The 17927-nt window shown below is 38.5% G+C and overlaps 1 protein-coding gene across 2 annotated transcripts in view; it reads left to right on the forward strand.

Moving 5' to 3' along the window:
- The first annotated feature begins 375 nt into the window (after positions 1 to 375).
- KPNA4 (karyopherin subunit alpha 4) overlaps positions 376 to 17927 on the forward strand; it is a 66435-nt gene continuing 48883 nt past the window's right edge. Inside the window, exons 1-2 of one of the 2 annotated variants that reach the window (XM_037741664.1) lie at positions 393 to 746; positions 1329 to 1450. In XM_037741664.1, coding sequence (XP_037597592.1) covers positions 1439 to 1450 — 12 coding nt within the window. In that variant the 5' untranslated portion in view covers positions 393 to 746; positions 1329 to 1438. Of the gene's footprint in view, positions 747 to 1328; positions 1451 to 17927 lie in introns of both variants that reach the window. The other variant, XM_017537310.2, reaches the window with a different exon arrangement.

Here is a 17927-nt window from a genome sequence, read left to right on the forward strand (position 1 = left end):
GCCCGGGAAGAAAAGAGCGTTACTTTAACGCGGCGTCGACCCTGGATCCCTGGCATCTAGGGCTGCCTGGCCACGTGGATCAAAACAACTCGCCCTACCGCGTTCCCGGGTCTCTCCTTCCCCTTGCCGTTTTCCCCTAAAGTCTACTTCTCCGTCGCTTCCTCCCTGCCTCTCCGGAGGCACGTGGTCCTTCCCGGCCTGCCCCCTCCACACCCCTCCCGGCCCGGAGCCGGCTCCTCCTAGCATCGTTCGCTTCCCCTTTCCGTTCGCTCTTTCCGCCCCGGCTCTCCATCGCCCCTTCTGATTGGCCGAACGCACCGGAGCCTGGTTGGCCAATGGGCGAGCTGGGCTGGAGGCAATGGGCGTGGCCGCAGCGCCGGGGCCCTCAGAGCGAGGCTTCCTCCCCCTCTCAGCCGGCAGCACATTCCGCCGCCGTTGCCGCCGCCCGGCCCCACAGTTGTCTTTGCCCGAGCTGCAGTCGCGCTAGGGTTAGGGCGGGGGGGCGGGCGGGGAGAAGAGAAGGCCGCGGCGGAGGCAGGTGAGAGGAGGAAGGAAGCGGCAGCGCGGTGGGCACAGCAGCTCAGGCGGCGGCCCGGTTCCTGGGAGTGTCGGTGCGGCGCGGTGGTTGGGGCGGATCCCGCGGGGCCCGGGCGGGGGAAGGAGTCACCGGCCCGGCCATGGCGGACAACGAGAAACTGGACAACCAACGGCTCAAGAATTTCAAGAACAAAGGCCGCGACTTGGAGGTAAACTCGGGGACGACGCCGGAGGGGTGGGGGCCGTGGGCCTGGGGCCGGTCTCCGCCGGGACCCCGCGTGTGGGGAGTAGGGACGGGAGCCGCCTCCGGGCCTCGGGGAATGGCGCTGGGGGCCGGCCCGTCCGTGACGCTTCTGCTAACGCGCCGGGAAGTTTATGTTGGGCCTGCTCCGCCTCTGCCTGGAAGCGAGGTGCCCGGGTACGGCCGTCGCGGCCTAGGCCTGCCCGGCGGAGCTGGCCCGGCGCGGGTGCGAGGGGCCGGGCCGGCCGCGCAGCTGGGAGGCCGGGCGCGGCGCGGCGCGTGCGGAGGAGGCGTGCGTGTGCGGCCGGCGCTGCCCCAGCCGGGCCTTGGCCCCCTCCCCGGCAGCGGCGGAGATTCCTGCTCTCTCTAGGGCATCGACGTCTGGCGCCGCGGGAAGGAGGGCAGTGAGGGTGGTAGGGTGAGCGTGTGGTTACCGAGTGGGGCTCTGAACTTCCTCAGCGAGGCCCGAGGCGTCTCCACTTAAAGGCATTTTTTCTGGTCTTCCCGACTCCCGCTTTACCCCTGCCTCCCCCCAATATCCAAACTGCAGGAGTCAACTTCTCCGTTGAAAAAAACACCCCCGGCGTGAGAGGCCATCCTGGTGATGCTTACAGTGCCTTCCAGCGGCCTGTGTTTTACTCTGGATATAGCTGATTCAAGATGTGGCTCACGGTGTGCCCTCTTCCAGGCAAAGGATACCCCTTATTTCAGCTTGTCCACAAATCTCTTTACCCCCTCCTGAGAGGAGACCACCAGCTGCATTCTTACATATAAAGTCCAAAGGGTTATACAAAGCTGTCATCCTCTAGTCTACAGTATCCTTTCCCTCCACCTGCTGGTGGTGGTAGTGGGGGATGGGGTGGGCTAAGGAATGGCACCATCACGTTTGATTATTTAAAAAGGAAAAAAAGCTTCATTGTTTTAGATACAGCTGCTCCCGAGATTCTCAGTCTACGTAAGGTGTATGTGTTAAACACACATGCACACAAGCATACCCACACACCCCACTGAAATTTTTGATAGAAGACTTCTTCCCTTCAGCTTTAAGAGTTTAGGTAAATAGATTTTTTTTTTTTTAAACTACTTCCTTTCTGCATCTTAATCACGAGTTTAGCTTTTAGGGAAAGTGGTCAAGCAGTATTTTTTTATGCTGTTCCTTGGTACGTTTTCGTAGTGAAATCTTTAACTTCCCATGGCATGTTTCTCAACATGAGCATTTGCTTGACTAAGATATTTTTTGCGCTTTTCACAAACCTGTTAATATTACCTTGAAAGTAATTGATGCTATTTTAGTGGATTTCATAATTTGAGGGACTACTAAGTGTCCAGGGCTGCTAATTCTGTGATTCTTTTAAGGTTAACATTATCGTTGTGATCCCTTTTTTTTTAATGCAAAAGTATAACTTTTTTATTGAGATAATTCGCATGCTATAAAAATGAGCTTAAATAACAGTTATTTTCAGTAAATTTACTTGGTTATGAAAGAATGTGGTGAATATGTTTTCTGTTAATATGCATATTAGAATGAGAAAAAATCACAAATGATGAAACTAAAAAACTGATAAGTACCACAAAATTATAGAATCCAGAAAAATAGCAATTAGGTGCTAGGCAGTTCCCTACAACCTTTTTTTCTTCTACATTTCTGGCTTCATTTTTTAGCAACTTCACTGGGATGTAATTCGCATACGATACAATTCACCCACCTTACGTGGCTTTTTAGCGTATTCATATAGTTTTGCAACCATCACCACAATCTTAGAACATTATCACCACCCCAAAAACAAACCTGTGCTCATTAACAGTCAGTCTCCAATTCCCAACGACCCCAGCCCAAGGCAACCAGTTTCTGTCTTTTTATACTTGCCTATCCTGGACATTGTATATAAATGGGATTGTACAATTGTAACTGGCTTCTTTCAGATAGTGTAATGTTTTCAAGCTGTATCCATGTTGTAACAAGTATGTATCAGTGTTTCATTCCTTCTTATGGCCGAATGATCCTCCAGCTCATGGATATACCACATTTTACTTATCCATTCATCAGTTAATGGACATTTTCATTGTTTCCAGTTTTTTAGCTATTTTACATGATACTGCTAAGACCATTTTTGTATGGACGTGTGTTTTATTTCTCTTGGCTATATACCTAGGAATAGAATTGCTAGATCATATGGAAACTTACGTTCAACCTTTTATGGAATTGCTAGGCTTTCTGAAATTATCCTTATTTTTTAAATTGATGTTTCCTCTTACCGCGTATCTATCAGCACTTTAGTCAAGATCAGATTAAGTGCCGAGTCTGTATTACACGAATATTGTGATGTGTGACTTTAAAAAAAATAAGTATATATTGACATTAGCCAGGTTTGTTTTGTTTGTTTGTTTGTTTTTTAGAAATTCATAGTGCCTTATGGTTGTCCTCCGGTGACTTTGAAATCCTTGTGATAACATAAGGAGTAAGAATATTTTCACTTTTCCACCTAAGGAAATAACATATGGCTCTGATGGAAAGTCCTACATTGTCCACACTGTGACTTACTCAAAATCACGTACACTTTTAATGAGATAGAAGCTTCCTTTTTTATACTTGGAGAGCACTACAGTGCTCTATTTTGTGTATTTGTTACTTACATATATGCCTGTATCTCTCTAAACACCACCCTTTAGGTATGGTTACTACACTGTGTTAGGTAATATGTGTAGAATACAGCAAATTCTAAGAAAATAATTGCTTTTTGATTTAGATCTAATGATGGCATCTATTGCATGGGAGGTCTTTGGAAAGAAGTACGGACCAGTGCTGTCCAATGAATTTAACTTAATCCAGTATATCGGAAATACCATTGCAACATCTAATTTGTGTAAAATAATTGACATGTTTTATATTATTTCTTTTATACTTCAAAATCCATAATTTTACAGTTATGGCATACCTCCACTTGGACTAGCTACATTTCAAGTGATTAATAGCCACATGTGGCTAGGGGCTACCTCATTGGAACAGCCCATGTACAGAGAACAGCATTTAGGGAGAGGTAATTGTAGCATATTTTGATCTAACAGTTTATTTGATTAGAAATGATGAAGAGTACAAAGTCCTAGAGTTTAGTTTAATCTGATCACTAACTTTGTATATGACCTTGGGGAAAATCGCTTAGTCTTATGGTTCTTTCATCTGTAAAACTAGAGGTACTTGACATCTGCTTCATGAGTGTTGTGAAGATTAATAGGTAATGTTAGGAAGATGCCTGGCAATTCTCTGAGTGTTTTATCACCTCCAAGCTTTTCTGTTTGTGGAGAGGGAAGGGATTTAATAGGATTCAGTATAATTGATTATCTTACTCCCTTATTTGCAGTGGCTGTTTTTTCTCTCTGGTGTATAACTGGTTACATTGAACAATTAATAGGGAAAAGTTTTAATACAGAGAGATGTAATTACTCATTGAAGGGCAGTTTAGACACACCAAATTATTGATCCTTTTAAAGTTATAATTTCTGAGTGTTAGAGTTGAAAGTTATTCATAGATTTCAATCTGGTATTTGTTCCTACCATTCTGGCTTCTCTAAAATGTGGTCATGTTAAGTTTCTTGAAAGACAAAAGCGTCAAAGAAGGCATTTGTTGAGTATCCATTTAAAATAATTTTCAGGAACTATCAGATGATATCCACCAAGGCATGGCTGCTTGTTACAGTGTGGTGGAAGATCCCCAGTGTTAGTTTGAGAATAGTCACCATAGAAAAGAGGATATACAGTGCAACACAAGAAATGGATAGTGACCAGACTTCAAATTAAAAATTTGTCAGGATAAAATAGATTAAACTCATACAATTTATGTTTTTAAAAGTAGCGGGGAATTTTCTCGTAGATTTCCTAATAAACCTGCATACTTGAAACCTGAAAGTTCTGAGTGTCTAGGTTCAAATAGAGCATAAAATATAACTCGATCTTTTAAAAACACAACTTACCCTAAATATAAAAGAATATTAAAATGTTACATAATTAGAAACTTGTGATTATGCACACAAACATAGAATATGAAGTTAATTTGGACTTTTAAAAAGGTGCTTGGTTGTGAAGAGCTTAATAAATTGATCAGCTGTTTCGTTATTTTGAAAGAGCCTTTGTGATTTGTTAAAGTGTACAGAGTGAAAAGCATTGTTAAGGTATTAAGTCTTGTTAACTTTTAGAGACTGATCTCTCTCACCACAAATCTTGGAACATATTTACTATACTTAAAATAACTACTGTCTAATTTTTCACATAATAGTCCAAGCATGTGACAATATGAAATATCTGATAAGAAATATAGTTAGGAATTAAATGATTGTTTTTGTGTTTCCTGCCAGCTTTCCTGGTTTACAAGGCAGCCAGTTTCAGAATTGCTTCATTGATAGTTTTCTTGGAAACACCAAGATGCCCTTATTTTCGTAATCACTAAGTATGTCAAATGAATATACAAGATTGGGAATAATTGTAGAAGTGATTTAGATTTCAAGAATGAAGTTACTTTAGAAAAAAAATGCAGAGATGGATTTTAAACATTGATTTCTAATACATGATAGTGGATGTGGGGCCTTAAAATATTTTTAAATGTTTTCTGGAGCAGCATTCATCAATCTGAGGCCTATAATAATGAATGAAAGAAGAGCATATCATCAACTTTAACCTTGATCGCTGATTTTGGTACTTCCTGATTTAGTTTTGGAACAGAAGAGGGGAGTATGATTGAAGGGCACTTTTTGAGCACCTACCGTATATGCTTTTAACTGTATTCACATTTCTTTCATTTGTGTAAATAGCAATTATTAAGTAAATCTTGGGGAGTTGGGGAGAGATAGCAGGGGGAGAAATGCCAGATATAGGTGATGGGGAGGAAGACAGCAAATCACACTGCCATGTGTGTACCTATGCAACAATCTTGCGTGTTCTTCACATGTACTCCAAAACCTAAAATGCAATAAAATATATTTATATGTGTGTGTGTGTATGTGTGTGTATATATATATATATATATATCTCCATTTGAGGGTTGAAAAACTATCTCTTGGGTACTATATTAGTGTTTTCCAGAGGGACAGAACTAATAGAATACATATATATATATATATATATATATCTGTATATATACACACACACATACATATATACATACATACATATATAGGGGAGTTTATTAAATATTAACTCACAGGATCACAAGGTCCCACAATAGGACATCTGCAGGCTGAGGAGCAAGGAGAGCCAGTCCAAGTCCCAAAACTGAAGAACTTGGAGTCCAGCGTTTGAGGGCAGGAAGCATCCATCACAGGAGAAAGATGTAGACTGGGAGGTTATGCCAGTCTCTTTTTTTTTTTTTTGAGACGGAGTTTCGGTTTTTTCCCAGGCTGGAGTGCAATGGCATGATCTCGGCTCACTGCAACCTCCGCCTCCTGGGTTCAGGCAGTTCTCCTGCCTCAGCCTCCTGAGTAGCTGGGATTACAGGCACGTGCCACCATGCCCAGCTAATTTTTTGTAGTTTTAGTAGAGACAGGGTTTCACCGTGTTGACCAGGATGATCTCCATCTCTTGACCTCGTGATCCACCCGCCTCGGCCTCCTAAAGTGCTGGGATTACAGGCTTCAGCCACCGCGCCCGGCCCCGCCGGTCTCTCTTTCTACATTTTTCTGCCTGCTTATATTCTGGCCACGCTGGCAGCTGATTAGACTGTACCCACCAAGATTAAGGTTGGCCTTTCCCAGCCCACTGACTCAAATGTTAATCTCCTTTGGCAGCACCCTCACAGACACACCCAGGATCAATACTTTGTATCCTTCAATCCAATCAAGTTGACAGCATTAACCATCACAGGTACTGTGCTAACTAGCTGGGTGATGAGATCATTCATATGCCAAACTTCAGCATCATGCAATGTACTCATGTAACCTGCAACAGGTACCCTCTGAATCTAAAAGTTGAAATTAAAAAATAAATAAGGATAAATCCATGTTGGAATTTGAAAAAAAAAATTATTAAGTTAATCTTAAAGAAGAAACTCTTATGCTTTCAATTTAATAGGTTAATATTCAAGGGAATGATTTTAATTCAGGCATGTCAGGGTCTTATTCTTTGTGTACTGTACCATATTTCCTCCATTTAACTTCCTTCAGCCTTAATGCCTAAAGGTTTTAGGTGAAAGCACCTAGCATAGTCCATGGGGTATAATAGGTATTCAGTAAATGTTTTCTTTTTTTCTCAGAGAGGTTTTTGGAAATTGTGTATCACTTGTGGACTTCTAAACACTAGGAAACACAGTTTGTTTCTGTGCTTTCCTTTAGATTTGGTAAAAGACAGGGTTGGAGTTCTCCCTTTTTGTGTCGTTAACATGAGAACTATCTTTATATTGGCACCTGTAAAATAAGGACATTTTCAAAATCTAAAATACGCAGTGAGAAGAATGGCCATGTTGAACGTTTATTTCAAGCCTTAATGTTTGGCTTAAGACAGCTGAATTCTCATCTATTTCTGCATTCAGTCTTTTGTGATACACTTGGTCAAAGTATGTGAAGAATATCACAGACAGGCAGTTGAAAAAGGAAGGTATGTGTGTTTTCATAGGCTTTTCAGGATCATCATGGAGATTATGTAATACTACACCGTAACTTCACAAGAGGTAGTTTCTTAGAGATTAGTTGCAATGTAGAACCTGAAGCCAAATGAGTGAACTTTTCTTACACTGTTACATTAAAATCTATTGGTCTGTCTTGCATTTCAGATGTAACTTTTACCTATCTTTTACTGTAACATGCATTGGATCATTTGGAAAACATGTCATTGAGTTATGCAGATCTTCCAAATGCTAGCATATTTTATTACTCAATAAGAAATTTGTGATTATTGTTAACCATACAGCTCACAAAAATTTTAAGTGTTGAGAATCTGTCAAGTTCACAGTAATGGATACAGGTTTTCTAAAATTCTAACTTTCTTTCGGAAGCTCATTTTTCTTTTTTTTACCATGCCTCTGGGACAAGTTCAGAGGAAGCTGAAATTTTATCATTAGCAATAAATGCTATGAATTGTTATCCTTGAAGTCGTAGACTCACTTTGCTCATTTTTGTGAAAACATCTTCCAGCCCCTAAGTCTGAATAACAGTAATTTGTCTGTCAGTCGTTTTTTTCCCAAGTATAAATAGTGTTCCATGAAAAAAGTGGCTAGTTCAGTTCACAGCTCAGTTGCACAAGTACTTTTTCCTTGAGATAGTTGTCCTACAATAGAAATTGGTATGCTCCAGAAGTGGCTTATATGTAATCTCCATTTTTTTCACACAATTAGAAAAGGCCAATATTTAATAAAATTGATCATTTTTTAACTGTTTTATCAAGGACATTTTTAAGTGAGCTGACTTTTAAAAAAAAATTTAGTTGTGAAATACAATGACTACTATTGCATCTTGATGTCATTGTCTTAATTCATTCTAAAGCACCAGCAGTCTTACCCTGTCAATTCAAATGTTAATAAAATTTTTTTCAATAAGTGTTAGTGTTATTATTAGGAAAATAGTTTTGATCCTGTGCACTCTCTGTAAAGGTCTTAGGGCCCACATAGGGGCCCATGGACCACACTTGGAGTGCCATTCTTAGTTTATCATTGTTTCTTTTACACAAGAGTGTCACTTTTAATTAATACAGGCTCGTAAAAAGCCTTATAGGAGTTAAAAGAACATGAACTGTGGAGTCACATAGGCCTGGGTTTGAACTCTGGTTTCTCCATTTAATAATTATGGAAGCTAACTTAATCTCTGCAAGCCTTTGAAATGCTTAATAGTGCCTAGCATAAAGTACATGTAGAGTAAATGGAACCTCATTACTATTTCTGCCAGCCTACTTAGTCATACATTGCATTCAAGTAAACCCCTGTGTTCCATGACAGGATAACATTTTGCTTGCAAAATTTCTCTTGTACCACTGTGTGCCATAATCCAAACCGCATCACAAATTGGGGAAGGCTTCCTAATCCCCTTATTTAACAATCACCTGAAAGCCTGCTTTCTCCCATATACTTCAGCCAAATTATCATATAAGTAATAGTTTATGACTTCATTTCTTTAATCCTATGTTGTAAGTGGGTTAGTAAATGCTTTATGAAGATTTTGTAACTGTTTTCTCAAAAGATTGTAAATATAATTAGAAAACAGCTGTAATTCACACTACCTAGTACCCAGAATGAAAATGATTTAAGGTCATAGATATTTGTTGGTAATACAAGATTAAGTTGATTATTAAAAACGCCAAATTTTGCCAGGCACAGTGGCTCATGCCTGTAATCCCATTGCTTTCAGAGGCTGAGGTAGGAGTAGTGCAGAGGGTTTGGTTCCTTGTTTCACTTTTTAATATTATGTGGAGATGTTCATTTTATTACAAGTATATCTATAGAATTGGGTTCATTGTTGATCAGCTGTTTTATTGAACACCTTAAATTTGTTCACATTTTTTCTCTTAATATCATGAATAATTTTTCCCAATTATTCTCAGAAACATTCTGAAATCCCAAAAATCCAAAATCTGAAACACTTCTGTTCCCTAGCATTTCACATTGGGGATACTCAACCTATATTATCTTTTTTTTTTTTTTTTTCTGAAATGGAGTCTCGCTCTATTACCCAGGCTGAAGTGAAGTGGCATGATTTTGGCTCACTGCAACCTCCAGCTCCCCAGTTCAAGCAATTCTCCTGCCTCAGCCTCCTGAGTAGCCGGGATAACAGGTGCACGCCACAGCACCTGGCTAATTTTTGTGTTTTTAGTAGAGACAGGGTTTATGTTATGGCTATGTTAGTCAGGCTGGTCTCAAACTCCTGACCTCATGATCCGCCTGCCTCAGCCTCCCAAAGTGCTGGGATTACAGGTGTGAGCCCCCACACCCAGCTCCTGTATTATCTTTAAATGATGGAAGGCTTAATTAAGACCAATACACAAATAAAAAATAGGATCAGTCCCGTTAGTCATTAGGGAAACACAGTTCAAAAGCATGATGAGATACCACTTCACACCCACTGGGATAGCAGTATATAAAAAGATAGACAATAACAGGTGTTGGTGAGGATGTGGAGAATGTGGAACCCTCATACATGGCTGTTGGGAATGTAAAATGGTACGGCTGCTTTGGAATGCAGTTTGGCAGTTCCTCAAAAAGTTAAACAGTTAACATGTGACCCAGCAGTTCTACTCCTTGATGTAAATCCAGGAGAATTGAAAACATATGTCTGCACAAAAACTTGTACATGAGTGTTCATAGCAAGATTATCCATACCAACTAAAAGTAGAAAATAACCCAAATAAACATTAACTGATGAATGCATAAACAAAATATAATATATCCATCCATACAATGGAGTATTGTTCTGCTATAAAAATGAAGTATAATAGTCCTCCCTTATCTGCAGTTCCAGTTACCTGCAGTCAACTGTGATCAGAAACTAGGTGTATATGATACAATAAGATATTAATATTTAGAGAGAAAGCCCACATTCACATGACTTTTCTTACAATGTAGTTACAGTTGTTCCATTTTATTATTAATTATTAATCTCTTACTGTGCCTAATTTATAAAGTAAGATTTATCATAGCTATGTAGGCAAAGGAAAAAACATACTACATATGGAGTTCGGTACTATCTGCAGCTTAAGGCATCTACTGGCCATCTTGAAACACATCCCCTGCAGATAAGGGGAGACTGTTATACTGACACATGCAGCGGTGTGGATGAACCTTGAAAAAGTTACACTGCCTGAAATAAGCTAGTCACAAAAGATCACATTCTATAATTCCATTTATATTTGAGAGGATATAGTAAATAAATAAACTCCTTTTTCTACACTGTCCTTTCACACGGTCACTCAACACAGTACTGACACCAGATGTATGGGGCTTTTCCCCCCACACAACAGCTAAGCAATCAATTATGCAGTGGGTGTCCACTGATTCGATTTAATTCTGACACTGTCTTCATGGAGATAACATCAGATTTCAGGTTGAGAGCTCAGTCCCATGGGAGTATCCCCCACTTCTCTTGCAGTCCAAGCACAGGTTATGGCTTGTGCCTCTGACTGACTAGCTATAAATCAGAGTTCATGCTACTCGCTCCTTGGTTTCAATTAGTTTGCTGGAATGGCTCATAGAACTCAGGGAAACACTTTCCTTGTGTTTACTGATTTTCTTTTTTTTAAATAAACGATATTACAAAGGATAAAGATAAACAGCCAGATGTGGTATTTGGGAAGGGGCACCGAATTTCCAAGCCGTCTAGGCACCAGCATGTGGAGACTTGTTTTGCATTAGGCTTTTAAGAATGGAAGGAACACTTCCTTATTCAGACTAGGTCAAATAGGATGGGATGTTAGGAAAGTTCAGGGACCAATTCTCATATTATTCAAGACACGTCAGGTAGGATTGTCTTGGTGGCAGGTGTTCCTGGATTTTCAGAGTTCTGTTCTGCCAGTTGCTAAGTCAGCTACTAAGTTTTATTTTTCCTAGCTACTGACGGTCTTAGTCTTTACGTAATGCTATGTTAAATTACTAAGAGAGGTAATCTGACTGAGCTAATAAGCTCTGCCCAAGCTGAAGCAGATTGTTTTTACTGCTGGCCTGCTTATAGATTGGCTTTTCCTGAGTCAGGTGCTTTCTTCCAACTCCCAAAACCAGTCTGCTGTGGTATGAGGAGTATAGGGGTATCACATGAGAAGTAACATCCTTTGACTCCTCTTCAGTAGCATCCCTGGAAAGAGTGGTTTCTTTTAGACAAGTAATAGGACATTACTTTAGTTAATGTCCACCTCCATTCTTTCTTTCCTGTCAACTTTCTACTCACTGTCATAATCTGGAGCAAATTATTATTGTCTCATCTTTAAAATGGTTACCTTGTTTCTGCTATTTGCCTTTCTCCAGTTCATAAAATAACCAGCATGGTTTTTTTTTTTTTAAGTAAAGTAAATCAAATCACACCTCCCCTGTTTCATTAGCTTTTCACCACGTTTAGCTTCCATACTCCTTACTGTGTTCAAGGCCATACCAAATTTGGTCCTTGTCTATTCCTCCTACATCTCACTCTGCTATCTCCCTTAGCTACTTAACACTCTCATTCATTTATCTTCTTTTAATTCCACCGTCACATCAGCGGTGTTCTCCTCTTCAGTCCGTCACACGTGCTGCTCTGTGAGAATGTTTTCTCTGCCCCTTCAGTCCCCTTCCTTTTCATTATATGGTTATTTCTCATCCTTCGAATCTCAACTTCAAAGTCGTTTACTCAGAGGCCATCCCTGAAAAAGTTAGTTGAAAGTTAAACCCTCCTGTTTTTCTTAAGAGCACTGATGATAATTTGTGTATTTATACAATGTTAGTGTCTCCCATCAGACAATAAGCTGCCTGAACCTTATTGATTTTGTATATCACTATATTCTTAAGTCTCATCCCAGAGCCTGGTATGTAGTCACATTTAAGTAAGTATTTGAGAGAATTAAATGAAAAATTTTAAAAAAGAAAACAGGAATGTATTCTGATTAGAATTAGTAACTAAATTAGAATTTTTATTTTTAAAGTTATTTTATGTATTTACATATAAAATTATGGAGTACAAGTGCAGTTTTGTTACATGTATAGATTGTGCAGTGATGAAATCAGAATTTTTAAGTCAATTTTATTTTTTCCCTTGATGGAAGTAATCCATGATCATTGTAAAAACAATTTGGAAAAATAAAAATCATCTTTCATATTCTCACTACTGTTAGTCTTTTGGATTATTTCCTTTTTCATGTGTAGTTTTTTTCAAACATATTTGAACTTAATTTGAATTCTCATGAAAGTAACTCATATTAGAATACAGCAAAGGTTTTCATCTTTGACACTATTGATGTTTTGGGCTAGATAATTTGTTGGGATTGGGGGAGAGTCCTGTGCACTGTAGGATGTTTAGCAGCATCTGTGGCCTCTACTTAGTAGATGTCAGTAGCATATCTGCCCTCCTTGTTGTGACCACCAAGAATGGTCTTCAGAAATTGCCAAATATCCCTTGAGTGTCAAAATCATCCCAGTTGAGAACCACTACTAGAATGTAGTTACTTCAATAAACTTCCCAGAAGACTGTGGCTATTTTCACTTGTCAACCCAAAAACCTTCAGTGTCTCCCTGTTATTTCTAATAGGCACTGAAAAGTTCTTAATTAGCCAAGCATTTCAGGCTCTCAATTTGGTTTAACATATATGAGTGTTTGATGCATAGATTCTAGTAAAGGTATACATGTGAAATTACTTGACCAAATTATTCTTACCTTTTTAGTTTATAACTCCCACATCCAACTAACTTCATCTCTGACTCTTTACTTCAGGCAAGTGAACCCACCTCACATTTAACATTCAGTTCTGCTTTTTCTATATTTGCTTTTGTTGGGTCTCTCCTGGAAACACCTTCAAGTGTCCCCTTTATCTTGCCGTTTCTTATTTATGCTTCCAGTTTGAACTTAAACCTCCACAACTAAGTTTTCACTAATCACATCAATTCATATGAATCTTTCCTTTACTGAACTCTTAGAGCAGTTATTTATGTATCTATATTTTGGTATTTTCTCCTGTAAGACAGTGTTTTTACTTGTCATGTGTTTTTGTAGACAAAAGATTATTGCAAAAGGATACGTATGGCTTGTATGCCAGCAACTTGGATAACCTAGATGAAATGGATAAATTCCTAAAACACATAACCTGTCAATACTGAATCACGAAGAAATAGTAAATCTGAATAGACTTTAAGGAGATTGAAACAGTAATTTTAAAAATCTCCCAACAAAGAAAAGCCCAGGATCATTGGTTTCACTGGTGAATTCTACAAAACATTTAAAGAAGAATTATACCAGTTCTCCTCAGACTGTTTCAAAAAAGGGAAGAGTTCCAAACTCTTGCTATGAGGCCAGCCTTACTCTGATACAAATGCCAGAAAAAAAACTACAGGCCAATATCCTTGAGGAAAATGGATGTAAAAATCCTCCACAAACTACTAGTGTACCAAATTCAATAGCACATTAAAAGAATCATATACCATGACTGAGTGGAATTTATGCCTGGGGTTCAAGGATGGTTCAACATATGAAAATCAATATGATACACCACATTAACTGAATGAAAGACAAAAATGACACAATCATACCAGTTAATGCTGGAAAAGTTCCGTGCCAAACTTTGACAAAATTCAGTGCCCTTTCATGATAAAAAACACTCAAACTAGGAACACAGGAAATTATCTCAACATAATCAAGGCTATATATGAAAAGCCCACAGCAAATGGCATACTCATTGATGAAAACCTGAAAGCTTTTCCTGTAAGATCAGAAATAAGGCAGTGACAATATGTACTGGCTCATGCATATAATTGCAGTGCTTTGGAAGGGGGCCTAGGTGGGAGTATCACTTGAGCCCAGGAGTTCCAGAGCAGTCTGGACAATATAACAAGACTCTGTCTCTGCAAAAAAAAAAAAAATGATAGCAACTCTCCAGGCATGCTGGCATGCAGATGGAGTCCCACCTGCTTGGAAGGCTGAGGAGGGAGGATTGCTTGAGCCCAGGATTTTGAGACCGAAGTGACTCAAAAGTCACTGAAGTGACTGCCACTGCGCCACAGCCTGGGCAACAGAGTCACACTCTTTCAAAACAAAACAAGGATGCTCACCCATGGCACTTCTCTTCAACATAGTACTGGAAGCCCTAGCTAGAACAGCTAGGCAAGAAAAAGAAATGAAAGACATCCAAATCTATAACAAAGATGTAAAATTATCTCTGTTCACAGATGACACAGTCACCGTGAAGATTCCACAAAAACTATTAGAACTAATAAATTCAGCAAAGTTGCAGGATACCAAATCAACGTGCAAATAAACAGCAGTGTTTCTATACACTAACAATGAACAATCTGAAAAGGGAATTAAGAAAATCTCTTTTCCAATAGTGTCAAAAAAAAAAATACTTAGGAATAAACCTAATCAAATAAATGAAAGACTTGTATTCGGAACATTGCTGAACGAAATAAGACACAAATAAATGGAAAAAAATTCAACATTCATGGAAAACTTAATATTGTTCAAATGTCCATGATAACCAAAGCAACCTAAATATTCCATTGCAAGCCCTATCAAAATCATGGCAGCATTTTTTACAAAAATAGAAAAGTAGCGTTAAAATTCATAAGGTACCACAGGGAATCTGAATATCCAAAACAATCTTGAGAAAGAACAAGGCAGGATACCTCATGCTTCCTGACTGAAAGACATATTACAAAGCCACTGTAGTCAAATCAGCATGGTACTGGCATAAAGACGTAAACAGTGGAGCAGAATAGAGAGCCCAGAAATAAACCCCAGCATATTCGGTCAAATGATCTTTGACAAAGATGCCAAGACTACACATTGGAGAAAGCATAGTACTTTAACAAATGTAGCCAGGAAAACTTGATATCCACCATGCAAAAAACTGAAATTGGACCTTTATATTATATACAAAAGTCAACTCAAAATGGATAAAATACTTAAATATAAGATCTGAAACTGTAAAACTAGAAGAAAATAGAGAAGGCTTTGTAACTTCAGTCTTGACACTGATTTCTTGGATAAGACACTTAAAGCTATAAAAACAAAAATAGACAAGTGGAACAACATCAAACTGAAAAGTTGATATGCAGCCAAGGAAACAATCAGTAGTGAAAAGACAACCTGCAGAATGTGAGAAAATATTTGCAAATGATGTATCTGTTACAGGGTTAGTATCCAGAATATATAAAGAATTCCTAAAACTCAAGAGCAAAAACTAGCAACCCTATTTTAAAATGCACAAAAGGCTTGAAAAGATATTTCTCTAAGGAAGACATACAAAATAGCCAATAAGCACATGAAAAGATGCTCAGCAACGGTAATCATTAGGGAAATGCAGATCAAAACAACAATACCACCTCCCATCCATTAAGATGACTACTATAAAAAAAAAAACGACTACTATAAAAACAACAAAAACAGAGTAACTGTTGGTGAAGATGTGGAGAATTTGGAATCCTGTGCATTATTGACAAGAATGTAAAATGGTGAAGCTACTATGAAAAACAGATACTTTTCACTTATCCAAAAAGTGAAAAGTAGAATTATATGATCCAGCAATTCCACTTCTGGATATATATCCAGATGAATTGAAAGCAGGAACTAAGATGGTTGTATAGTCTTGTTCATAGTAGCAGCATTCGCAATATCCAAAAGGTGGAAACAAAAGATTATTTGATCTATAAAATAGATAAATAAAATGTGTATGTACATACAGTAGACTATTATGTAGACTTTAAAAGGAAGGAAATTCTGACACATTACAACATGGATGAATCATAAGCATTATGCCAAGAAAAATAAGCCAGTCACAAAAAAACAAATACTGATATGATTCCGCTTATACAAGTTACCTAGAATAGACAAATGCATAGAAACAGAAAGTGGAATGATGGTAGCCAAGGAGATAGGGGGTTGTTTAATGGATATAGTGTTTCAGTTTTATAAGATGAAGATAGTTTTGGGAGATTAGATGCACAACTATGAACATTCTTAATACTACTGAACTCAATAGTTAAAATGGTAATGCTTATGTGTTTTTTACTATAATTTTTCTTGTTTTACTATAAAGTTTACTAAATTTACTAAATTTTACTAAAATTTACTTAATTTTACTATTTTACTATAATTTTTATTTTATAGTAAAATATATTTTACTATACTAAAATTTACTAAATTTTTCTTATTACTGTAAATTTTACTAAATTTACTAAAATTTTTTTACTTTACTATAAATTTTACTAAATTTATAGTAAAATAAATATAATTTTTTAATTTTACTGTAAATTTTACTAAAATTTAAAGTGGTTAAGATGGTAAATTTTATTGTTACATATATTTTACCACCAGCAACAAAAAAGAAGCCCAGAACACTAACAACACCACATGCTGGGGAGGATGTGGAGCAACAGGAACTCTGATTCATTGTTGATTGGGAAAGCAAAATGGTACGGCCACTTTGAGAGGCAGTATAAAACTGAACATATTCTTACTATATGACCGAGCAATAGCTCTTCTTGGTAATTACCCAAATGAGTTCAAAACTTATGTCCACATAGAGTAGTAGTATTCGTAATTGACAAAACTTGGCAGCAACTAAGGTGTCCTTCAATAGTAAATGGATAAATAAACAGTGACATACCCAGACAATGGCATATTAGTCAGTGCTAAGAAGAAATGAGCTATTAAGCCATGAAAAGACATGGAGAATCTTAAATGGATATTACCAAAAGAAAGAAGACAATCTGAAAGACTATATATTATATATTTCCAACTAAATGACATTCTGTAAAAGACAAAACTATAGAGACAGTAAAAAGATCAGTAGATGCCAGGAATTGAGAATGAGGGAGATAAATAAAGATAGCACAGAAGAGTTTTAGGGCAGCGAAAACACTGTTTGATACTAATGAATATATATCATTATGCATTTGTTAAAACCCATAGCATATGCAACACCAAGAGTGAACCCTAATATAAATTGTGGACTGTGGGTGATAATGGTAGTCCGTGTAGGTTCATCACTTGTAGCAAATGTACCACTCTGGTAACAGGATGTTGTTGTAGGGTAGCTCTGCCTGGTTGGGGGCAGGGAATATATGGGAACTATCCATACTTTTTACTGTTTTCCTATAAACCTAAAACTGCTTGAAAACTAGTCTTTTGTGCCGGGCGAGATGACTCATGCCTGTAATCCCAGCACTTTGGGAGTCCGAGGAGGGTGGATCACCTGAGGTCAGGAGACCGAGACCAGCCTGGCCAACATGGTGAAACTCCATGGTGAAACTCTCTACTAAAATTAAAAAATTAGCTGGGCGTGGTGGCAGGTAACTGTAATCCCAGCTACTCAGGAGACTGAGGCAGTAGAATTGTTTGAGCCCAGGAAGTGGAGGTTGCAGTGAGCCAAGATTGTGCCACCACACTCCAACCTGGCCAACAGAGCAAGACTCCGTCTCAAAAAAAGAAAAGGATTAAATTCACAGAATCTGTCTATGAAAGCATGGTCTTTATAAAGTACTACACAAATGTTAGTGGAATTTCTACA

The sequence above is a fragment of the Cebus imitator genome, unplaced genomic scaffold (genome assembly GCF_001604975.1).
Source record: "Cebus imitator isolate Cc_AM_T3 unplaced genomic scaffold, Cebus_imitator-1.0 Scaffold102, whole genome shotgun sequence".
Classification (NCBI taxonomy): domain Eukaryota; kingdom Metazoa; phylum Chordata; class Mammalia; order Primates; family Cebidae; genus Cebus; species Cebus imitator.